Source organism: Solanum stenotomum, chromosome 3 (assembly GCF_019186545.1).
Source record: "Solanum stenotomum isolate F172 chromosome 3, ASM1918654v1, whole genome shotgun sequence".
Classification (NCBI taxonomy): domain Eukaryota; kingdom Viridiplantae; phylum Streptophyta; class Magnoliopsida; order Solanales; family Solanaceae; genus Solanum; species Solanum stenotomum.
The window spans coordinates 2,431,170-2,457,506 of record NC_064284.1 but is presented as its reverse complement, the minus strand read 5'-3'; the positions used below and the strand labels follow the sequence as shown (position 1 = coordinate 2,457,506).

Below are 26,337 nucleotides of genomic sequence, written 5' to 3'. Positions count from 1 at the left end.
ATTTATTATATATAACATACAATTGATACATCTATGTTGAAGATGAAGTGGAAGATTACACAATACCTTTGGAACCAGTTACGCGTAAGAAATCACTTTTCGCATCTAGAACTCTTCATAATTTTATGGTACCGTTCAAAAAGACAACACATGAACTTTTTGATGCAATAAAAAAAGTTAAAGATGAGCTTCAACTAGATTTAAATTTTAACAATAACAAAACAGAATAGAATCATATTTTACAAAATTGTGTTAGATATATTTGTACTTTTAAAGAATTATTAACTTATAATATTAATGAAATCATATATTTATATAGAGATCTTCTAAAAATATATTATCTTATTGTCTTATTCTAATGATTGAGTTTTTCTATTAGCTCAAGTTGTGATTGGAGGAAGATATTATGTTAGAAAGATTAACAATTATCGAATACTCCCTCTGTCCCATTTTATGTGGCAACATTTGACCGGGCACGGAGTTTAAGAAATAGATGAAGACTTTGAAATGTTTACCAAATTGCCCTTTAAAAAGTAGGCTCACTTTTCTCTCTCCTCATAAATGTATTGGAATATTATTTTAAGATTAAGTGGGACCAACAAGGGTAAAAGAGGAATTGTACATTTAAATACTTACCATATAGGGAAATGTGACATTCTTTTTGGGACTGAGCAAAAAAGAAATGGTGCCACATAAAATGGGACGGATGGAGTATTAATTTAATGAGATTTTATGGTATATATATTGACACATGCCTGTGTCTTGCAATATTTGATAAAAAGCACATTGCATACACTTCCCTTCATAATTCTGTGCTTTTTCATAGTCCAGTAAGTGAGGAGATGGCAGAGTATCTTCCATTATCTCAAACAGAAGATTCAGAGAAGCAAACTTCTTCACATCCTTCTCTGATTCCAATTAAAAGTAGAAAAAAGGGTGGATTAATTACCATGCCTTTTATCATAGGTACTCGACTCGTTCAAATATTTTGGGGATTTTTTTGTTATGTTTTGTAGTTAAGTTAAGTTTATTTTTTGAATTGTTACAGCAAATGAGGCACTGGAGAGTGTGGCGAGCTATGGGCTTTTACCAAATATGACATTTTATTTGATGAGAGATTACAGGATGGACGTTACTACAACTCAAAATCTTCTGTTTTTCTGGTCAGCTGCTACTAATTTTTTGCCTATTGTTGGAGCTGTTGTTGCTGATTCATATTTAGGTCGATTCCTTACTATTGGCCTTGGTTCCATCTTCAGCTTCCTGGTATATAACTAAAACTTATACATTCCCATTTCATCTTCTTCGTTTGGGTCAATGGTAAGCTTTCCCCTAACGGTGATTAAAGGATGCGGAACTAGAATTTCAAGTTAATGACTTACAGAAGAGATAAAGACCAAAAACATATTTAAACTATCTCATTTTTTTGAGTTTCATACATAAACTATTGAGAATGTGAGTTTCATATTTAAACCATTAAAAGTGTGAGTTTCATATATAAACTATTGAGAGTGTGACTTTAATACCTAAACTATCATTTATTAGTTTGAGAAACACACTTCTCTATTTTATTACACTCTTATCATGATGTAGTAATACACTCTCTCGTTTATTTAAAAAAATTATCACATCACACTCCACATGGACAAAATATTCTATCTTAACAAAACTTAGTAAATTATTAGTATTAATTAAAGTTAAAAATATAAATATTACAATTTTTTAAAAAAATTATAAAATAAAATGTAAAATATTTTTCTTTCCCATTCCATCCCTTCCTCTCACCGTACTCCCTCATTCCAAATTTTCAGTTTTTTTAAAAAAATAAAATCTTTTATGAAAGTTTTTTAAAAAATTCTTACTTCATCTCCCCCCTCCCTTCAATTAACAATTTAGATAATATTTCAATTTTCTTTTTCAAAAAAATCTACTCCACCCCACATAATCGTCTGATTTCAATTTTTTCTCTCGTTTTGTTACTTGCTGCAAGACTTTTTTTGAAATAAAATTTTTAGTTCGGTTATATTTGTTACGCAAGTAGAAAAAAATATTTTTCTTAAAAATATATATACACAACTAACACAAAATGAGAAAAATATATAAAAAAATAAAAACAAATTAGGAGTGAAGGGTTAGACGGGGTGGACTAGATTTTATTTAATGTTTTCTGAAAAATAATATCTTTTTTTTTAGAAAGGAGTGACGGAAGGGGTGAGATCTGAATTTTTTTAAAAATATTTTATAAAAATTAAAGGCCGGGGAATTGGGGGGGGGGGGGGGGATGATGGAGTGGGGTGAGAAAAATATCTTGAATTTAATTTTTTGAAAAAATAATTTTCTTTTAAAATAATTTTTTTTTTGGATAGTAATACTTTAATCTTTAGGTTTTAACTAATATTATTAGTTAATTTAATTTTTGTCAATATAAAATATTTTACCCATGTAGAGTGCCATGAGACGAGATTTTTGCAAATAAAAGAGAAAGTGTATTACACACATCACTGAGACGTGTTTCTCAAACTAATAAGTGATAATTTAGATATGAAACAAAAAAAAGGAATAATTAGGTGTCTTTTTGACACTTATCTCTTTTCTGAATCTGAAAAGTACAACTTCAAGTATTCATGATAATTGGATTCTCAATTTACTTCTTTTATTTCAATTTATTTGACCTATTTTTCCTTTTTTTTTTGTTTGTTTTAAAAACCATAAATCTTTCCTCTTTTAACACTATTTTTCATGTGTTTAAGACTACAAGATTTAAAATATTTTAATACATTTGATATATTTATAATTTTATATAATGAGTTAATCGTCTTTTTATTAAACTTCGTGTTAAATTAAAGGCCAAACACATACACAACCTCTCACATATTCCCTCATTTTTAATTTTCATTTAACATTGTTTCATTTTAACCCATAAATTGTATTTTTTTTATGTATACTTTAAACACGAAATACTAATTTTTATTTATGTTCATCATTTGAAATTTCTTATTTTAAAAATTGACGTGTGTCAACTAATTTTCAAAAAATAAATAAATTAGATTAACTAACAAACATAGATTTCTTTGAAATAATAATATATATATTTTTTTTAGATTTTCTCAATATTTTTGCATGAAAATAAATCGACGAAAGTTCTATGATTTTCTTTTTATTTTTTCTCATCATCTAGGCTATCTGAATTTAACGCTAATACTCGCTGTTACTTTTTAATACAACTCAATTCGGAAAAAAAATCATATTTCAATACGAGTAAAAAAAGAGAATCGTGTTCATTGCTAATAACATTACTAAAAAAACGTTAAAACTCGACTGACTTTGTGGGGCTGTCGATGATTCTTTAAGAAAGAAAACCAACACAATTTCCTCGGTTAATTTTCACACAAAAAATACAGAAAAACTCTCAAAAAGAAATTATTATTTTTAATAAAGAATTAAAGTTTATTCGTTAATTTTATTATTATTTTTACTAAAATTAACCGACAGATGTTGATTTTTAAAATAAGAAATTGCAATTGAAGAACATATATAAAGATAAAGTGTTGGTGAAAATTACAAGATTACAAATTACAATTGAAAATAAAATGAAGAAATAAAAATCTTTTATGACTGAGGTACGAATATCTCGTTTTCTTTAAGGAAAATCAAGTCTGCAACAAATGTTTTTCACCGGTCCAACAGTAATCATTCTTGACTTATCCCCTTTAGAATACAACAACCTTATCACAAAGTATAACTCAACAAACTCTGGACAAAAGTTGAGTCCAGAGTTCCACAAAAATAACACCTCCCTTCAACTAATAAAAACTATCTTTTTGACTAACTTTTATATACTCTATATTTTTTTATGTATAAAACAAATGAAGACCATCACTATTCATAGTTGAGGGAGTCTTCCTAGTAATAAGTAGAAAGATAATGGGGTAGTAAATAATGAAGATAAATAACGTAGAAATTACATATATTATAAGGTATAATGAAGGAATAAAGAATGAGATAATGGAGAATGAATGGCGGAGAAGTAATGGTCACCAACGGAATTAAGAAACTGCTGCACTATGTTATTACAACTCAGAGGATCCAATGTAGTATTTAAGTTTTGAAAAATAGTACTGTCCTTATTATCCTAATTGCTGCTACAAATATTTATTTCTAAGATATAAACTAATTAAACCACCTGTATGATTTATAGGTCACTGCAAAATCAATGCGATGGTAAATATCTGTTGTAATTTTAGTGATTTTTTGCGAGTGTGCACCCGAAAAATAGGTTCAGTTGGTCGTGTTAACTATACAGTATATGTGGCTATTCCCATAAGACAAAGAGGATTGTAGTTAACTTACCTAATTTTAACACTTGAATGCCCTCTTGTTGCAGGGAACAGTAGTGTTGTGGTTAACAGCAATGATTCCGAAAGCAAGGCCTCCGCCTTGCAATCAATCAGGACAGGCTTGTAAATCTACAACGACATCACAATACATGATCTTGGTTTTCTCGTTTTTGCTCATGTCAATTGGTGCTGGAGGTATAAGATCGTCTTCTTTAGCCTTTGGTGCTAACCAGTTAGACAAGGGAGATAATAATCCCAACAAGCATAGAATGTTGGAGAGCTTCTTTACCTGGTATTATACTTCATCCATAGCTTCTGTTCTGATTGCCCTGACGGGCATCGTTTACCTACAAGACAGACTGGGGTGGAAAATAGGTTTTGGAGTTCCTGCCATCCTCATGTTCTTATCCGCTCTGTTTTTCTACCTTGCCTCTCCATTTTATATCAAGCCAAAGGTTCGCTCAAACGTGTTTGCCAGCTTTATACAAGTAATTGTCGTTGCCTGCAAGAATAGGAAACTCCGTTACCCCAGTCATAACTCTACTTACCATCACAAGAATGATTCGGGACCTACGGAGAAATTGAGATTCTTAAACAAAGCTTGCATCATTAAAAGACCTGAAGATGTTAAGCCAAATGGAGTTGCAGCCAATCCATGGAACCTTTGCACAGTGGAGCAAGTTGAGGAGCTAAAAGCCTTCATTAGAGTAATGCCATTGTGTTCGACGGGGATCATTATATCAATAAACATGAGCCAAAGTTCATTCCCTTTACTACAAGCTCAATCCATGGATAGACATCTAACTAAAGGGTTCGAAATTCCAGCAGGATCATTTGGGATGTTTTTGATGATTGCTTTAACACTTTGGGTTTTTCTCTATGACCAAGTGATGCTTCCATTGGCATCGAAGATCAAAGGAAGACCAGTTCATCTAAAACCTATAGTCAGAATGGGAATTGGCATATTTGTCTCTTGCATGTCCATGGTAGTCTCTGGTATTATCGAATATGTTCGAAGAAGAAAAGCAATCAATCAAGGGCTCATGAACAACTCGCAGGGTTTGGTGGAGATGTCAGCATTGTGGCTCATAATACCAAACTGTTTAAACGGGATAGCAGAGGCATTCAGCTCGATCGGCTCCACAGAGTTCTATTATTCGGAGCTCCCAAGGAGTATGTCAAGTATTGCATCTGCTCTTTTAGGACTGGGAATGGCAGTGGCAAGTCTTTTAGCAAGTGTGATTTTGAGTGCTGTGGACAAGTACACCAAAGGAGAAGGGACAGAAAGTTGGGTTTCAAGCAATATCAACATGGGACACTATGAGTATTACTACTGGCTTCTTGCTGTATTGACAGCTTTCAATCTGATTTATTTTGTGGCTTGTTGCTCCCAATATGGACCCTCTGTTGACGTTGACATTACGAAGAAAATGATGGAGCTTAGTGATGATGATGATTGATGAGTTTTGCCTAATTCGTTCACCATAGGCAGATTCTGTGGAACAGAAATATGTTTATTCAAAATCAAATGTTGGCAGTGAGAATTTTTTTTTTTCTGTCAATAAGATAATTCCGAGGAAAAAAGTCTAATGCGATGGGAATTTCAGAGAGCAGTTTATATTATAGATGGATAAACAACAACCTCCAACAGAACAGCTTCAAAACTTGTATCCACTTATTCACATGAAAAGATTCAAAAGGGGAATGAGGCAAGAATATGCCTTCTGAAAAGTTTCCATAATCTCTTGTAAACGATGATATTGTATTGGCAGATGATAGTTAGAAAATCGATTGGTATTGAATGAAGTATCAATGAACATATCTATCAGCTAGCTCTAACTTTTATAAGGACAACAGAATAGGATAGTGTGTAGCATCCTGGTCCAACAGAGTATGCTGTGTGAGATATTCAGCAAACAGAACAGATGGTTCTCCAAGAATGCAGAATAGTTGTCATAGATGCAAATATCCATCAACCTCCATTAAGAGATTAATAAGAACAAGAACAAGAACGCAAATGGAAAATGTCTAACCTAATACAAAGAGCAATGGAGCTTAATAAAGTACACATTAGAATTTGAAAATGCATTCTATTCCCTTTCTGTATTTTCTGAATCATTGAACAGTCATAATTAGTTATTCCATAAAGGATTACAAGTCTTTACCACCCCCCACTCCCCACCCCCACCCCCACCCTACAACAACAACTAAGCTTTAATGCTACAAAAGTTGGTATCGGCTATATGAATCCTCACTCTATGTTGTTCCATTTAAAATTCATGTTAGAGCAATATCATACAAAATAAAACTAGAAGTTACATTTCGACTGCCACAGAAACAAAAAGGCAATATTCCCTTCTCCTAACCCAACCCCATAAAAATAATACTATAAACACAAAACTCAATTGCCAAGAGCAAAATCTTCGTTATTAATAAGCTAAATGTCATACGAGATTGCTTGAATTCCACACAGCGAGTTAACAAAATTCAACTTGCAACCATTTCTCAATTTCAACAACGCCGAATGACGCACATGAAAAAATAATAATTCCATTTTGATGAAGCCAGAAATTTCACGAAGAGTGTCCAAAAATTGTACACGAGTACATTTATTATTTTGGATGAATGAATGCACTAGAAAATTTAAAAATTAAACTACATAATATACATTAAAAAAATTGAAAAAAAAAAGGAAAAAGATGAAAGAATGCACTAGAAATTTTAAAAATTAAACTACATAATATACATGAATTTTTTTGAAAAAAGTACGTAACATAAATGAAAAAATTTGAAAAAAAAGGCTTAAAGTTGCTGCTAGCGAGATTCAAACTCACAAACGCTTAAAGGCTTGGCTCTTTCAAGGCACCTTAAACCATTAGGCTACAACACCTTGTTGTGTTAAGGGTGTCCAGAATACGTTATTTTAGCACTTTGTATATTATTTTAATTGTATATACGGTATAAATTTCCGATGAAGGGTGTCCAATTGTATGTAGCTATGCCCCTGATCACAACTACAACTTCTCTAAATCATACACTAATTCATTTTTCGAATATCGTTAAATCTAGAAACGACCTACAGGATTACTAAATTATTGTTGTGATTTTTAAAATTATTATGTTATGTATTGTATTGTATTTATATTATTATGTTACGTATTATATTTTTAAATTAAATTTTTTATGTTATCATTTAAATTTTGTGCATTCTTCATAGTGAAAATTAATAATAACATCAAATAGTATCACAAAGTGACGAAAATTAAGAAAATATTTAAAATATTATTAATTCGACATGAAAGTAGTATATATATAATAAAATGTTTTTAAAAATGTTATATTACATTTAAAAAGAATTGCGAATTTTAGAGATTTAATTAATAGTCTTATATAACAAATAATATGTTAATTATAAAATAGTAGAAATAATAATATAATATTTAAAAAGTGAAATAGAGTAGAAATAGTAGTTCAAGTATTTTGGAGATTTTTTTTTTGATTTGTAATTAAGTAAGTTTATTTTTGAGTAAATGACATATATATACAACTATTATTGAAAATTAGCAATATATAGCCCATAATTAAAATGCATTTAATAGACCAAAAGATAAGGAGCACGAAATAGCCCATTATTAACATACTGCAACTAATAGGGTTTTTTTTTTTTGGAGAAACTAACCGCCACACTCAACTGTCATTAAAGACAGAACGTGGGAAATCACATAACTCCCAGAGATAATAAGCGATTCAGCGTCCATAACTCCATAAATTCATAAACTTCATGTCCAATACAAAAAAATAAAAAATTAACGAGGTTCTACTATAAAAATCAACAAATAAATGTCGTCTTTGATAGTGTTGATTCATCATAGCAGAGAATGGGATAGCACAAATAATTTTGTAAATTATTCCATGGATGGGGTGGTTATTACAACAAACATTGATTTCAACGGATTCACTCTCTTGATTTCAAGCCATCTAAATGTCGATACTTCTTTGAATTCGTTTGAATTTCATTATTAAATTGATGAAAATTCTATGCCTATGTGGATACGAAACACTATGGGATTACAAGTATACATCGAATTGAAAAAAGGTTCAGGAAACTTCAAAGACTATCCATTGTGCATAACTTGGAAAGCTATAGATATTCATCATACACTTTCAATTATTGGAGAAGAATAAGAGGAGGTCGATACCCAAATCATACCACATAGTAACACCAACGCAGACAATTTGAGTGTAACTGAATATAATGACATGGCTGCTCGGCAGATTACATATTTCAACAATGCAATATTATTAAAAGTGATGCTGCTAACATACCCTCAGAAGGTCAACTATATAAGGATAAGAAGATTTTGAAGTTTGTCATTGAAAATTATGCAATTCAAATGAAGTTTCAATTCAAAGTGAACAGATCAAGTTCATCAAGGTATTATTCAATTAGTATAAGTAGAATATGAATCTATGATATCTACTACAATGTATACCTTTTCAAAAATGGTATACTTTATGAATCCAATTACTTATAAATTTTACAAGTTGACTGAATTAATATTATCAAAAGATTGGTTTTTATCACGTCATTGAATAGTAATGTATACAATGCATTATTGTATACATATTCATTCACTCAAAAAATTAAACTGAGTATCGAATTATCTTTTATCATGACTGGGTTTTTATCATGTGAATGCACATTCATGTATGCACTACATTCATGTATACATATCTGTGTATTCATTCAATAAAACTTTGTATACATTTCAGATTTTTCCTTCAGTGTGTAAATGATGATTGCACTTGGAAATTAAAATGCTCAGCATTACACAAGTCAAAAATATTCAAAGTGAGACGATTCATTGCTAAACACACATGTCCTGCAAATGATAGACTAATGTCGCAACGAGTTGCTACCTCAACTATACTTGGAAGAGCAATACAGTACAAATATCATGATCCAAAAGTTGTATACAATGCAAGAGACATAATTACTGATATGAATAAATAATTTGGACTTGATTTGACATACTGGAAAACACATCGAAAAGCATTGAAAATGGTTAGGGGTGATCCCACAGAATCCTATGCTGAGATACCAAGATATTTGCACATGTTGACACAATCAAATCCAGGATCTATTGTCAGTTTACAAAAAACAGTCGATGGACATTTTCAATATGCTTTTGTGGCTTTAAATTCTTCAATACAAGGTTGGGTAAATTGTAGGCCAATTGTAATTGTTGATGGAAGCTTTCTCAAAGCAGCTTATCATGGAACATTTCTAACTGCTAGTTGTCAAGATGCTGGAGGTATATATATAACTCTTACTTATTTCAATATATTTTTCCACATATACAGATCGCATTAATTGCCTCCACAAATAATTTTTTTCTCAAAACATTAGACCACACTTACAGTTCATTACGATTTGTTTAGGACATATATTACCATTGGCATACGCAATTGTTGATTTCGAGAATAATGCATCATGGCAATGGTTTTTTGAAAAGTTCAAGAAAGTGTATGGAGTGAGGGATAAAATGTGTTTTGTATCAGATAGGCATCAATGCATAATTAGAGCTATATCGGTTATATTTTCATATTTACCACATTACGCATGTATGTGGCATCTGTGGAAAAACATCAAAGAAAATTTCAGGAGAAACTAACTACAATTAAGGGAAATATATTATGCAATGGCTCGCGCATACACTGTGCAAGATTTTAATTACTATATGGCTGAAGTTAATCGAATTGATCATCGAGTGAAGACTTACCTGTATGAAATTGGCTATAGTAAATGGTCAAGGGCACATTCCACAAGTAATAGAACTATGACCATGACATCCAACTTAGCAGAGTCGTTTAACTCAGCAATAAAAGACGCACAAGATCTCCCAGTAACAAGGCTACTTGAAGAGATGCGTAAATTAATTGAGAAATGGAACTATGACAAGTCAAAAGAAGCTATGTATACAAATACCAAACTTACAGCAAAATATGAATCAATTCTTGCTGATAACCTGGAAATTGCACTACATATGATGGTAAGTTCTATTACTTATGCTAATCATATTAATTATTCTAAATATAAATTGCACACCATAAATATTTATACTAATCATATTAATTATCCTCAATAGGTGCGACCTTCAAATGATTACCTACATACCGTCACACATATGGGAAAAACTTTCATCGTTTGTATAAAAGCAAAAACATGTACATGTCAACAATTTCAACTCAATGAACTTCCATGTCCACATGTTTTAGCAGTATTACATAAAAAAGACTTGGATGGAGATAATTACAGCTCATTATACTATACCAAGGAGAACATGATGAAGACATATGATATCCCCGTACATCCAATGCCCGATGAAAGTACATGGGACTTACCCCAAGAAGTGGCTGAAGAAATTTTATTGCATCCAATAGGTAACAAAGTGCCAGGAAGACCCAAAAAAAAAAAAGACAAGAAAAAGATTGGAAATCAACAAAAAAAACATATAAAACTTCATGTGGAAAATGTGGACAAGAAGGGCATAACATCAGAACATGCAGGAACATGCCTAAAGAAAAATAGAAGTTACATATAGTAATTATATATAATGTGTATCTATTTCTTTAGAATATTTTATGAATTAATTGATGTCATGTACATTATTATAGTGACTGATAAGATGTTTGTTGTTGATTGATGAGATGTTTGTTGTTGATAGACATTCACTGATTCACGATTTCCTTTTTCTTCTCCTTTGAAGCTCACAGATTCAGTAATGTACTATCTTTTTTGTTATTTGTATGAATTTCGATTTCTTTGCGATTTGTGATGCTTCGTCACTTTAGTTTCATGGTCATTGCTACATAAATGGAATAGTTCAAGAATTAAATTAATCTGATTGAAATTTGAAGTTAAATTACTAAATTCGACAACTCCAATTCCATTCCGTTTTGTTCATCATTAAAAATTTTCGCTAATTTTTTCTGCTACTCTACAGTTACTTACAACTTTTTCCCCTTTAAAATCCTAATCCATTTCAGAATAGTAGATTTTGAAAATTGTGTATTTCTCTTTCCTTGTGAATATAATTGGATTTTTCTTATAATAAAAACCAGAATCGTTATTTTGTCTGATCAACAAAGTCTGTGTATACCATTCTTTTATATGTACTCAGAAATGCATTCAATAGTTGTTAATCCTGGTAATTGTTTTTTATTAGATTAGGATTTCTCATTTCAACTATTCACCTATGTGAATTTGACATTCTTATGAGTTTTTGTTGCATCTCTTTTATGTTTTTATACATGCAAAATGTGCTTGCAACAGAGAAGAATGCCAAAATGGTGCATCTGCCATGTAAAGCATACTTGAAGAGATGTCAACTGATACTTAGCACATCACACAGTAATATAAATTTCATGCCACTACATATATGCATTACTTTGTTAAAAAGAGTTGGATGGGAATGAGTTTAAAATTGTTTTTCTCTTCTCCATTTCTTGCATTATTCTCATGAAAATAACTATTCAAGAAATCGTAATCAATAATTGAGTAATTGATCCATTTTATATGTTGCAACATTGGTCCGTTGTGATAGCGATTTGTGTCTGAGAGGAGATCCATGAAGCCGTTGAGCAAGCACTGACTGTACTTTTCAATTTGAGGCCATTACTGTATTTATGTATTTTCTGCTTTTTCATACCATTCAATAGTCAGATAACAAAAAATTAATAAGTAAGTCAATTTATGTAATTGATCGAGCTAGCATGGAGACTAATCTCTAAATACTAGATTTTTATTTTGATAATGGATAGATTTGATAATTAGAAAATAAAATCCAACAAAAACATGAATATATAAAGAATGTGAGCGACGGAAATTATAAACAACAAGATGCTGCATTCATGTTGCCAAGAAAACAAAATGTCTACAAATATATAACCAAAACATAAAACTTACGGTTTAACAAACACATTAACAATCATCAGTTAAAACAATATGGTCTCTTTCAAAACAACAACTACACTTGCTGCCTAATAACTTTATCCTTAATTTTGATTTTTCTCTTTGGGAACTCAGATTCACTCTCAGCATCTTCTTTCTGCTTGTTCAGTCCATAATTCCATAAAAGACAAGCCAGTCGACTTCGATATTGATCTACATCAAACTTGATAGAAAACTGACGGTTTCGAATGAAATACTCTGCAAAAGCAGATACAAAAACACCACAATCGCTGCATAGATAAAAAAGAAATATAATTAACATAGAAATCTAAATAATTTGTAAAAAAAACTAACTTAACACAACTTACAAATTCTTTTGCGTTGGCAAATTATCAACAAATGTTACATCCAAAGGATTCAACATACTTGTGCTTGAATACGGCGGCTGATCAAAGGCTACACCTTGCTTTTTTATATAAAATCCAGTAACATACAATAAGTGTGGAATCAAAACCGCATATGCTTTGCATGCCTCCAGAACTTTACGATCATGAGCAGCACCACGCATAGAATCATAAACATGAATTACCCTATCATTGATTGTGAAAATTCCTAAACCCAATGAGCTAATTCCTCCACAAAGATTGGCATTAACACATGATCAACTAAATACCAAGGGCAAGCACAAGCCATATACGATCCAAGCACATAATTAGCAACTTCATGTTCTCCAGTAACAATGCCAAAATTCATGTTACACTCAATAACTTGCTTGTACAGCTGTTGGATCTTACCACCAAACAGAAAATTAGTAGTTGTGAATTTGACCTCAATATTCTTGTCATATTTGTAAAGCTTCCTCAAATGGTAAAATATGACATCAATATGCTGCAAAATATACACAATAATTGAATCAAATAAGAAACAAATATAAACACTATAATGTAAACGCAAACTAAGATTCAAAAGTGCGCAAATAGATAATCATCTTCCCCTCTAAGAAAAACTTTATAAATTATTCAAACAATGAGAAGTGGGTTTTGGTTAGGACAAAACACACCGATTCAAGTATTGATGTTGCTATGTAGCCCAATATAAACAACAAGTAAGTACACTCTAATTTAAACTACACACTGCACATTCAAAAGATTAAAAATAATATTCCATAGCAAAACATAAAAAGTCTATATGATTAAAGGTTATACATACTGCACCAACTAAACAAAATAATATCAATTTCAAAATTATATATACTCAAATGTCAAATTCATTACTTTAACTAACTATGACAACTGTAACAAAATAAAATAACCACTCAAATTCACTAAAATATATTTATATACAAAAGATACTTTAAAATAACATTATGATCACATAACATATTACCATTCAAGCATTAAATCTCAATCGATATACAATAAAAAAGACATACCGTATCATTTAAAGTCCTTCCACCATAGTTCAGTCTATGAAACCAATCCCTCGATTTGATGTATTGGTCCCCATAAACAAAAGCCTTCATCAAAATATCTTTTCCTTTTTGATATACTGCATCAACACAACTCCTAAATACAAGTGTATGTTATAAGTAAAAATTATAACAAACTAGAAATAAAACACAAATGTATACAAGTAAAAATGTCAGACATAAAACTATTCATACGTGGATCTACCTTTCAAAGCCCATTTATCCACAAAACTAGCAAATTCAATCATCAATTCATAATCAACATCTTCATCAATTGATTCATTAAAAGGATACTTGACAGTATAAATTTTGCTTTTATCATATTGATTCACTGTCAAATTCAACAACAAATGGAGATCTTTGCAACTTTCCCAAAGTCTTGACTCTTTTTGAGGGCAGTGGAGTATCATCCACAATTATAACAGGATCCTCAATATTAATAGGCTGGGGTAAATTTATCTCTTTTAATTTCTTACACTGATTAATCGTCTCATCATATAATACCATCACTTGTGAATCAGTGGGAATACTAAAATCACCCACTCCAAATGACGCCAAATCTATTTAAAGAAATATGTAATTAATATCACAACAAAGCATGAAATGAAGCAGAGCATATTTTGTACCCACATACCTCTATCTGGCGAGGTAACACTATCTTCAAATTTTTCAACAACATCGAATTGGCATGTAGTGTTGTTCCCATTGCTAGAATTTTCAAATTGTATAACATCCTAAAAAAAACATCCAATATATCATTTATTTATGGATACATCTTATAGTCAAACATCTCCATGCTACAAACTATCAATTTTGAACAAAAAATTAAAAAAACTAATTAAATCAAATTCATTTTGAACCAGAAAATAAAATAAATATTAATATGTACATTTACCTCATTATTCTGCATTTCATTACTCTTGGATACATCAATATCATCATCCATATATTTTTCATCATCAACTCCCTTCTTGTAGCTCTTACCACTCTAATGTCCAAAGAGTGTAATTCACTCAACCATAAATTAAACATAATAGATATTAACACAATAATAAAAAAATTACAGAAAATAAACCTCATGATTTGTATCATCATGAACAGATGTATTAAGGATCTTCTGTTCCACGAGCTTCTTAAATAAATTAAATTCACTGCTAAGCTGTAAAAGAAAAATACAATATTAATATATTAAAAAATATATGAAGTATTAAAATAATAAGAACACGTACCTTTTCAAACTCACTCCTAAGAACAAACTCTTTAGGGCATTCTACATCTCTTCCAGCATCACACAAGGAGCATTTTTTATGGTGTTGAAGATTAATGGGATCAGATGAGGCAGCTTTGTCTTTAGATAAAGAAGCAAAAGAATCCTCAACATACTTCTTTAAAGAAGAAAATCCTTCCCCAAGCTACAACCAACAACAAAAAAAAAACTTCAAAAGAATAGTGTTTAAAAGATAAACATCATACATACTGGCAAGGCTATTTGAGATTAAGAAAATTCACAATCAAAGAAAATTAATCAGTTGAACATAAAAATTAAAATACAAAACAAATAATATGCTAAGCTGATTGACTATTATTAAACACAATACAACACCAACATTTTAAATATTTCTTAAAGGATCAAATTAAACAACCATAAATCACAACATGTCAAACATAAGTATTTTCTTTTTTATACAACTGTAACTCATTAATTATATCAAACACAACAAGACAATAATCTGCATGATATAAAATTTACTAAAAATGAAATGTAGCAAATACCTTTTCAATTCCATTCCTTAAAATTCTGTCCTCCCCATCATCTTTCACCAATTTGCACTCTTGAATGACATCCATTTCCCTCCTTTGGTTAAGTTCTTTTTGTTCTTCAACTGTCAATAAGATCACTGCCACACTTGCTACTTTTGACTTGTATTTCTTCACTTGAATCAAGAAAGTTTCTAAACACCTAATATACAATCAAAAAAATTTCAGAAAATACAATTATCATAATTAACAACTACATATAATTACCTCAAAATATTTACCTTATCACCACATCTTTTAAACAAAGACTTCTTTAGAAAGTCGGTTTTTGGTCGATCATGAATCACTTTCCAATTCAAAATTCGTGAACTCTTATTATCTATACATATCGCAATCTCCGAATTAACATCCGAGCAACATTCATACAACCATATCTGCAGAGCTAAAGGAAACCCACCAAATCTATGAAATTTTCTTACAGCAAACATTTTGTCTCTAATAGATTCCATCAATTCCAGAAATGCCTTCTTCCCCCAAGGAAAAGACATATATTCTCCACTTTCCACAAGATAGAAAAGTTGATCAGAAATAAAATTCCTATTAGCTACAGCGGACAAACAAGAATGTGAATATAAAATACAAAACAGCAATCTTAACAGCATCCTCATCTGAATTCCATTTCTTATTCAAGAAACAATTGGCAAGTTGGTTCTTATCAACGTTCATTCTATTAGGAAAGTATGTCCGTTTTAGTCTATATATTGGAATACTCATAAAAATCTTTTGCAACAACATCTCCATCACATTTTAATCCTGTCACAGCAGCAAACTCTTCAATGCCAAAACACAAACGGCTACCATTTATGTCAACATAAAACTTATCCAATCTATCTTGAACCAATTCTTTTCTCATAAGGTAACATAGAACTTGATTTTGAACAAAGAAGGGTTTCATATCCAAAAACTGTTTTTCTAAACATATCTAGCTGAACAGAAGACAGTTTTAATTTCAATAGTTCAACTATAGATGTATTCACATGAGAGCTAAAGCGAGCCCTTGTGAATGTTAATCCTTTCGGGACATAGTAATCCCACTCCTGCATAAACAATAACAGATCTTAAATATAATAAAAAATTATATGTACAACATACATAAATCAATCTACAAAGCATATACATCAAAAATCATACAAATGATTAAAATAAAACAAAAGACAATGCTTACTACATATCACTTAACATATGTATACATGATAAAATTTATTACAAAATAATATTAACTATTGGACTAACAAAAAAATTGCTCACTTAAAAAAAAAAGTTGACAGTATTAACTATTGGACTAACAAAAAAAATGCTCACACTATAATCTATCATATTACTACAATATCAAAAAAAAACATAAGAACAAAGTCAAAAAAATCAAAGCTTAACTTCATAAAATAATTGAAAGCAACAGTAACTGGCTAGTATCTATCACTATGTGTAAGACAAACAACACTATCAACAACCCATTGTTCTAACTGAAATGTAGTCTATCATATTACTACAATATCAAAAAAAAAAAAAAAAAGCAAAGTAAAAAAAAATAATCAAATCATAACCATCTAATATGATTGAAAGCAACAATAACTAGCTAGTATCTATTACTATGTGTAAGACAAACAGCACTAATAATGATCCATTGTTCAAACAAGAAATGTAGTTTAATTAGTTAATTTAAACTAAATATAAACTAACATGTATACATTATGATATAATTCTTTTTTGTTTGTGTTTGTGTGGTTGATTTTTCGCAGGTATCTAACTGATGTTGATAAACATATGTTGGCAAAACAGACTGGTCTCTCCAGAAATCAGGTTCAGTTTATTCTATTATGAATCCTCTGTTATTTCTCTCTCAAGCTTTCTTATTCACCTTATGCATATGCTACACTTTTTTTTCTATGAAATAAAACAAGTAGTTTTACTTTACTTTTCATTCCTATGATTGAAAAGAAATACATATATGAGTCAACTATTCGAAAAATAAAAATATAATGCAACCATAGAGGTTAGTATTTTTATTTTTATTTTTATTTCAATAAAATGTAAATTTAATTTAGGTAAAGAGATATTGAATTTATTATTACCAATAAAAATTATTTAAAATTATTTATAATAGAAGTAATTTGTGTGGTACATGACTTTCTTTTTCTTCACCTAAGGGCAGAGAATGAACATTTTTTCTGTTTATATTATTTCTACAAAGACATGAATTGTAGGTTTGTGAAAGAAAATCTTAAGGAATAGTAAGTGCAGAGGCAAAGTAAACATTTTTCCACGACCCATTAAAATTTACAGCTCTGTTTGTCCATACTCCCTCCATTCCCTCAATTTGTCTTGTGAATGTTGAACCAAAGAATATCATGGAATAAAACAAGTACTGTTTATATGAACTACCAACACACTATACAATACACTATGATTGAAATTTTTTTAAAAATTAAGAAAATAAAAAAAAATAAAGACTACACTAATGACCCAAAAAAAATTCACATTGATAATACACACAAAAAATACACTATGATTGAATTTTAAAAAAAAAGGAAAGAAAAAAGAAATCAAGAAGACTACACTAAGTACCCAAAAAAATTTCACAATGCTAATGAACACAAAAAATACCTTCAAGACACGATTATCAACCACACTTTCAACAACTTCTCGTCTTCGAGCCTTACCAATTTTAGCATTTTTCTTTTTTCTTACAGTTTTTTGGACAAACTCCTTACGATTACAAACCAAAACTTTTGCTTCCTCAGATCTGTCATCATCATCTTCCTTATCTTCACTATCTATAATCCTTCTCCTTCTAGCAACCTCAACTGAAATAACTCTTTTCTTGATCTTTTTATCAACAACACCGATCGATTCACGTTGTTTACCTTTAGAATTATCCTTACTACGAATCGGATACCTGAAGTACTTGCATAGCTAAAATTTGAAGTTTTGGGTGGAGAATCCACAAAATCAGAATCAGAATCTCCTTTTTTAGGAGTAATTTTAGGAATTGTTTTCTTAACCATGACAATTGCTACCCACAAACAATTACTATCTCTTAAATTTTCACCAAAATATATAAACCCGAATCTTTAAATCTTAAAAACAATGAAAAGAGTTGAGAACAAAATACAAAGATGAAGAAAAAATAGACACATAGTATATTTTTACGGAAGGAATTTTAAAAAGTAACATCAACTATTGTATAAGTGAATGGAAGAATAATGGTTAAATATTTACAATATCACTAAAAGCTAACTAAAATTAACGTGGAAAGGAGGAGAAAAAAAAAAAGGAAAAACTGACCCACTACCCAATAAACTCAAATAACTTCTCATAGAATAACGTGAGCTAAAATATGCCAAGTTCAATAAAAAAGCTTTTTTTGTTATAAAAATGAAAAAGGGCTAAATATTGCCAATAAATAAAAAGAGATTACATGCTGTGCCATTTGTTCATCTTTATTTTTGAATTGTTTCAGCAAATGAGGCACTGGAGAATGTGGCGAACTATGGGCTTTTAAACATACATAATGCTGCAATTTTAGAGTTTCTTTTTGGAAAAACCATATAAATAGGTCATAAAATTTAAAATAATTATATATTTATATCCAAATTCAAATTAAAAGTAATTCAAGAAATACTCATTCTCTAATAAATAATTACAGCTCAAACCCTCTTCATTAAGATTGATAATTTTTGCTTAACTGATACCAAATCAGTATATATTGGTATCACTAAAATTTTTTGTTTAGAAACTACTCATTAATCAATGATACTATAAGAGTATATGTATATTGTTGTGGTATCATTGAGATTTCTTGTTCAGATGTTACTCATTAGTCAATGATATTATAAGAGTATATATATTTATGGTATCATTAAAGTTTCTTGTTTAGAAATTACTCATTAGTCAATGATAATATAAGAGTATATATATTATTGACGATTACCAGCCTTAATGATACCAATACAATATATGATATAATATCAGTTACGCGAAATTAGTTTAAGATATATAATGTAATTATTTAGTGAGATATAAATGTAAAGGGGTATATATTTGTACTCACTCCGTTTAAAAAAGAATGACCTAGTTTAACTTGGAATAGAGTTAAAGAAAAGAAAGAAGACTTTTTAATCTTGTGGTTCTAAAATAAAATTATGTCAAATGTATCAAAATGTTCTTTGATCTTGTGGCCTTAAACATGTCACGTGGAAAGTTAAAGTTAAAGTGTTACCAAAAAAAAGAAATGAGTCATTCTTTTTTAAACAGACTAAAAAGGAAACGGAGCCTTTTTTTTTTTTAAATAGAGGGAGTAATTATTTTACTTTTCTAAGATATTTCCTTAGTTTCCCTTCTTTTTTAACATATTAAAAAATGTGTTTAACACATAAGCAGCCCCTTGAACTTGCACGCTTTTTTCATTTAGACACCTTAGGAAGACCTTTTTCCTATTAAACACCTAATGTATATTCAAAGTGTGTCTATTAGACAGACATTGCTGATCTGGCATAGTGAATATAGTGCACTCATTAAAAGCGCGTGAGAGGTCTCTAATATCTCTCTTCATCCCTATTTTTTCTCCTCTTAACGCTTCTCCTCCATTGCCCCCAACACTGTCATAATCACCTCTCATTCACCTCTTGAAAATGTCCTGTTCCTTCACTTTCTTTGTTAAATCCAATAAAAAATAAGTTAAATTAAAATGGTATAATTAAAGCAACATTAATCCCCATGGTTGAATTTTTTTAAAAAGTACATGATTAAGCAAAACCCATGAACAAAGTTGCAAAAAATAACTAAATACGGAGTTGTACTATTTGATTTCTTGGTAATTTCAAGTTTTGATCATATTTGTTAATGATAAAATAGAGAGGAAGAAGAAGAGAAGATGTTGTTAGTGGTAGAATTATGGAAACAATCGATAACTTTTGGGGGAAAGAAAGGATTGAGCTATGCAAGTTAGTGAATATTGTTTGGGAGGAAAGGGGAGGAGAGATTATGAAATATTTAGATAATAAAATAAAAAGAACAAATAGAGAGTTCATAAAAGTATTAATGGTGGAATTTAAGTTGGCAGTGGGGAGGGGCTTCAAAGAAGATGATGCGGAGGGGGTTGCTGGGTCTGACAAAAAAAAAATTGTGAAAGATATTTTTCTTAATTTGCCACATGTCGCATTATGATTCACTCTTTATTCATGTTATAGGCGTTTGAAAGTCACGCAACTTGCATTTTTCGGGCAATGCCCATGAAGTGTCTGATAGACACACTTTGAGTATACATTAGGTGTTCAATAGGAAGATGGTCTTATTGAGGTGTCTAAATGGAAAAAGCGTACAAGTTCAAAGATCTGCTTATGTGTTAAGCCTAAAAAATGAAAAGAGTATTTTCGCACACAAAATTTATGATAAAAAGGGAGAAAGTAGTATAAACATATTATATCGTGAATTTTTATTTTAGACTTCTACAATTTCCTGAAGAAATTCACACTCAAGCAAGTAGCTTCTTATATCAGTTTTTTTAAATTTACAAGTAGAACAAACAAAAAATTGCAAACAATTTTTTCAAGCTAGCAATCAAATTGATAACTTATGAGTAGATCAAATAAAATCTTAAATAACCTTTGAAAAGACTTCATTAACTTCTTAAAAACCTCATATTTTTTTCTTTTCTTTTATGAAGTTTCGAAATAAATAATACTATCATTTTTTTATAAGTTGAGAACGTGTGGAACGATAAATAGTGGGACCAGCAACGAGGAAAAGAAATGCAACCTTTGACACAGAATCACGATCAAAGGATGGGTTGATTTTTTAATTAGATATGAGATCATCTCCAACCCATCTCTATTTTAGTCTCAATTCTCTATATTTAGAGAGTAAAATAGAAAATGGGTTCTTCAACCGCACTCTATTTCACTTTTTATTCTCCATTTATAAAGAGTTGAATACTAGTTCTCCAAATTTGGAGAACTACTATTCACACTCTCTATTTCACTTTTTGATTATTTTATTATTATTTCTATTATTTTATAATTAACACATTATTTTTCATATAAGACCATTAATTAAATATTTAATATACGTAATTATTTTTAAATGTAATATTTAAAAATATTATTTAATATATACTTTTTTTTATCTCGAATTAATAATATTTTATTTTTTAAAATTTTTTGTCACTTTAATATGATTTGATATTATTATTATTAGTTGTCACTATGATGAATGTTCAAAATTAAAATGATAAGATAAAATTTTTAATTTAAAAATACAATATATAATATAATAATTTAAGTACAAGATAACACAATACATAACATAATAATTTATCACAACAGTTTTGGTTCTAATTTATGTCCACTAATTTGTATATTATATAATATTTATTTGCAATTTATGTTATTTAGAAAAAATAAAATTTTAGATTAAATAAAAAAAATTGAAAAAATAAAATTTATATTACATCTAAATTATACAAAGTGATTATTTGAAAAAAAAAGAAAAATAAATTATATTATAAAATAAGAAAATAGGAATGAAGTAGAAATAATAATATAATATTAAGGAGAGAGAAAAAAATATTTCTTTTTAGAGAGTAAAATAGAAAATTGAGTTGAAGTATTGATTGTTTAAAAAAATAAAAAACTCAATATTTAAAGAATAAAATAGAGGACAGGATTGGAGATGCCCTCAAGTTTAATTTTTGTGCTGATAATACTAAAAATTAGAAAGTCAAACTTTAATACGAATATAAATGAGGGAAAAAATTAGAAGAAAGCCTTAACACGCGGAAATCGGAATCACAAGCAAAATCATCTTTCCGCAGCCTGTCTATTGTGGTCGATGGTACAAATTATAATATATATATATAAAAATAAAAATAAAAATGGGAAGAGATATAGAAATATGTGATGATGAGTCATACTTTTTTCTTGCATTTGCTAATCAGCAGCTGCATCCACTTCCCCAGCTGCATCTACTTCCCCATCATTATTCTGTGTCTGGAGATTTTTTCGTCTTTTTTTCCATTTTGACTTTGCGTTTTTCATTGTTTTACTTCTCCATTCTTCCCCAATTCCTCTGATTAATAACCTCTAGTAAGTGAGGAGATGGAGCAAGAAATGGCAGAGCTTCTTCCTCTAAACCGAGGATCTAAAATGGAGGATTCAGAGAGGCAAACTTTTTCACATTTTTCTCTGATTCCAATTAAAAGTAGAGAGAAGGGTGGACTAATTACCATGCCTTTTATCATAGGTACTGGAGTAGTTTCAAATATTTTGGGGATTTTTTTGTTATGTTTTATAATTAAGTTTATTTTGAATCATTTCAGCAAATGAGGCACTGGAGAATGTGGCGAGCTATGGGCTTTTACCAAATATGACATTTTATTTGATGAGAGAATACAGGATGGACGTTACTACAACTCAAAATCTTCTGTTTTTCTGGTCAGCTACTACTAATTTTTTGCCTATTGTTGGAGCTGTTGTTGCTGATTCATATCTAGGTCGATTCCTTACTATTGGCCTTGGTTCCATCTTCAGTTTCCTGGTATATAACTTTTAACTTAAAACTAATCTGTTGCTAATTAGTGTTTTATAGTTTTCGATCTACTTCTTCTCGTTCGGGTCGAGGTCACCAATTTCTTGTCTTTGTCTGTGTGATCTGTATGATCTTATAGGTCACTGTAAAATCAACCACGGAAGCTTGCACAATAGTAAATATTTGTTGTAATTTTAGTGATTTTTTGCGAGTGTGCACCCGAAAAATAGGTTCAGTTGGACCTGTTAACTATACAGTATATGTGGCTATTCCCATAAAACAAGAGGATTGTAGTTAACTTACCTACCTTTAACACTTGAATGCCCTGTTGTTGCAGGGAACAGTAGTGCTGTGGTTAACAGCAATGATTCCGAAAGCAAGGCCTCCGCCTTGCGATCAATCAGGACAGGCTTGTAAATCTACAACGACATCACAATACATGCTCTTGGTTTTCTCGTTTCTGCTCATGTCAATTGGTGCTGGAGGTATAAGACCGTGTTCTTTAGCCTTTGGTGCTAACCAGTTTGACAAGGGAGGTAGTAATCCCAAGAAGCATACAGTGTTGGAGAGCTTCTTTGCCTGGTATTATACTTCATCCATAGTCTCTGTTCTGATTGCCCTGACAGGTATCGTTTACCTTCAAGACAGACTGGGGTGGAAAATAGGTTTTGGAGTTCCTGCAATCCTCATGTTCTTATCCGCGCTGTTTTTCTTCATTGCTTCTCCGTTTTATATCAAGCCAAAGGTTCGCTCAAACGTGTTTGCCAGCTTTATACAAGTACTTGTCGTTGCCTGCAAGAATAGGAAACTCTGCTACCCCAATCAGAACTCTGATTACCATCACAAGAATGGTTCAGGACCTCAAGTGCCAACGGATAAATTGAGATTCTTAAACAAAGCTTGCATCATTAAAAGCCCTGAAGATGTTAAGCTAAATGGAGGTGCAGCCAATCCATGGAACCTTTGCACAGTGGAGCAAGTTGATGAGCTAAAAGCCCTCATTAGAGTCGTGCCATTGTGGTCAACGGGGATCATGATATCAATAAACTTGAGCCAAAGTTCATTCCCACTACTACAAGCTCAATCCATGAATAGACATCTAACTAAAGGATTCCAACTTCCAGCAGGGTCATTCGGGATGTTTTTGATGATTGCATTAACAATTTGGGTATTACTGTATGACCGCGTGATGCTTCCATTGGCATCAAAGATCAAAGGAAGACCAGTTCGTCTAAAACCTATAGTCAGAATGGGACTTGGTATATTCGTGTCTTGCATGTCCATGGTAGTCTCTGGTATTATCGAACATATTCGACGAAGAAGAGCAATCAGTGAAGGGCTGTTGAACAACTCGCAGGGGTTGGTGGAGATGTCAGCATTGTGGCTCATTATACCAAACAGTTTAAATGGGATCGCAGAGGCATTCAGCGCGATCGGCTCCACAGAGTTCTATTATTCGGAGCTCCCAAAGAGTATGTCAAGTATTGCATCTGCTCTTTTAGGACTGGGAATGGCAGTGGCAAGTCTTTTAGCAAGTGTGATTTTGAATGCTGTGGATAAGTACACCAAAGGAGAAGGAACAGAAAGTTGGGTTTCAAGCAATATCAACAAGGGACACTATGAGTATTACTACTGGCTTCTTGCTCTATTGACAGGTTTTAATCTGCTTTATTTTGTGGCTTGTTGCTGGCAATATGGACCTTCTGCTGATGTTGACATCACTAAGAGAATGATGGAGCTTAGTGATGATGATCATCATCTTCCAGGCAAACTCAACTGAAAAAACTCAGGTAAACTCGGTGAAATGCGCCAAATTATGCTAGTTTACCACAGTCAAATTATAAATTGAGATACTAATATATATTTATGAAGCTATAAAGCTTATGAAAAAGATGTGTGGTCTTCACTTATTGTTTTGATGCCTGTTTATGGTTTGGAGGTGAGCAAGGTTTGGAACAACTCACCTTCCCCATAGCATTTCGAGGCAGCGAGTCCCACACAGACAGGCGAGTAGGTATCTGTTACATAAGTTGAACGACAAATATTAGTTTAGCAGGCATATCTTGGTACTCAAGTATTACATTTATCTTGCATAAGAACCAAATCACAAAACAATAATTTCTGTCCCAAGTTATAGTTAATCAATATCAACAGAGTAAGCGCATAAATTCCTTATCCCTGGAATGGAAGCAGAAAGAAGTCATGGAAATAACTATTCTCGTTAAGAAAGATTCAAAAGGGGAATGAGGCAAGAATATGCCTACTGAAAAGTTTGCATAATCTCTTTGATAACAATGATACTGTATAGGCAGATGATATTCAGAATATCGATTGGTAGTGAAAGAAGTATCAATGAACATACCTATCAGCTAGCTCTAACTTTTTTAAGGACAACGGAATAGGAGAGTGTGTAGCATCCTGGTCCAACAGAGTATGCTGTGTGAGATATTCAGCAACCAGAACAGATGGTACTCCAAGAATACAGAGTAGTTGTCATAGATGCAAATATCCATCAACCTCCATTAAGAGATTAATAAGAATAAGAACACAAATGGAAAATGTCTAACCTAATACAAAGAGCAAAGAAGCCTAATAAACTACACAACAGAATTTGAAAATGCATTCTATTTCCTTCATTGTTTCTGATGCATTGAACAGTCAGAATTAGTTATTCCATAAAGGATTACTACAAGTCTTTAGCACCCCACCCTACATCAACAACTAAGCTTAAATGCTACCAAAAGTTGGTATCGGCTATATGAATCCTCACACTATGGTGTTCCATTTAGAGTAATATCATACAAAATAAAAATAGAAACAAAAAGGCGATGTTCGTTTCTCCTTGCCCCACCCGAATAAAATAATAAGAAAATACAATACTATTAGCCACAAAATTCAATCGCCAAGAGCAAAATCTTCGTTATAGATAAGCTAAATGTCATACGAGATGTTAACAAAATTCAAATTGCTACCATTTCTCAATCTCAACAAAGGCGAATGACGCACATGAAAAATTAATAATTCCATTTTGATTGGGCGATCGCATATAAAAACACAGAGAATGAGAATTATTGAAATTGTCAAGGTTCGATGAAGAATATGCATTGAAAAAGGGAGAGCAATTGAAACGAAAGTGGTTGAGTAACTCTTCTGTTTGCCCTTCACCTCTCCAAATTCAATACTGCCGCCGGTCAGGTGATCGGGAAAATTTTGCACAAGGCGCCGATTGTTGCTGC

General features: G+C 31.0%; 2 protein-coding genes and 1 long non-coding RNA gene across 3 annotated transcripts in view; 2 read left to right on the top strand and 1 right to left on the bottom strand.

The window, feature by feature from the left end:
* The window catches only part of LOC125860793 (uncharacterized), a 36,595-nt gene extending 12,318 nt beyond the window's left edge, over positions 1 to 24,277 (bottom strand). The window contains exon 1 of the long non-coding RNA XR_007445877.1: positions 24,063 to 24,277. This is a non-coding gene — a long non-coding RNA (uncharacterized LOC125860793). The remainder of the gene's footprint in view (positions 1 to 24,062) is intronic.
* On the top strand, positions 837 to 6,076 carry LOC125860791 (protein NRT1/ PTR FAMILY 1.2-like). Its single transcript, XM_049540811.1, has 3 exons — positions 837 to 966; positions 1,049 to 1,266; positions 4,385 to 6,076. Exons 1-3 carry the CDS (start codon positions 843 to 845, stop codon positions 5,795 to 5,797), a joined length of 1,755 nt encoding a protein of 584 aa, XP_049396768.1. The 5' UTR covers positions 837 to 842; the 3' UTR covers positions 5,798 to 6,076.
* Positions 22,358 to 25,276, top strand: LOC125860789 (protein NRT1/ PTR FAMILY 1.2-like). Its single transcript, XM_049540809.1, has 3 exons — positions 22,358 to 22,816; positions 22,893 to 23,110; positions 23,439 to 25,276. Exons 1-3 carry the CDS (start codon positions 22,672 to 22,674, stop codon positions 24,879 to 24,881), a joined length of 1,806 nt encoding a protein of 601 aa, XP_049396766.1. The 5' UTR covers positions 22,358 to 22,671; the 3' UTR covers positions 24,882 to 25,276.
* The last annotated feature ends 1,061 nt before the right edge of the window (positions 25,277 to 26,337 follow it).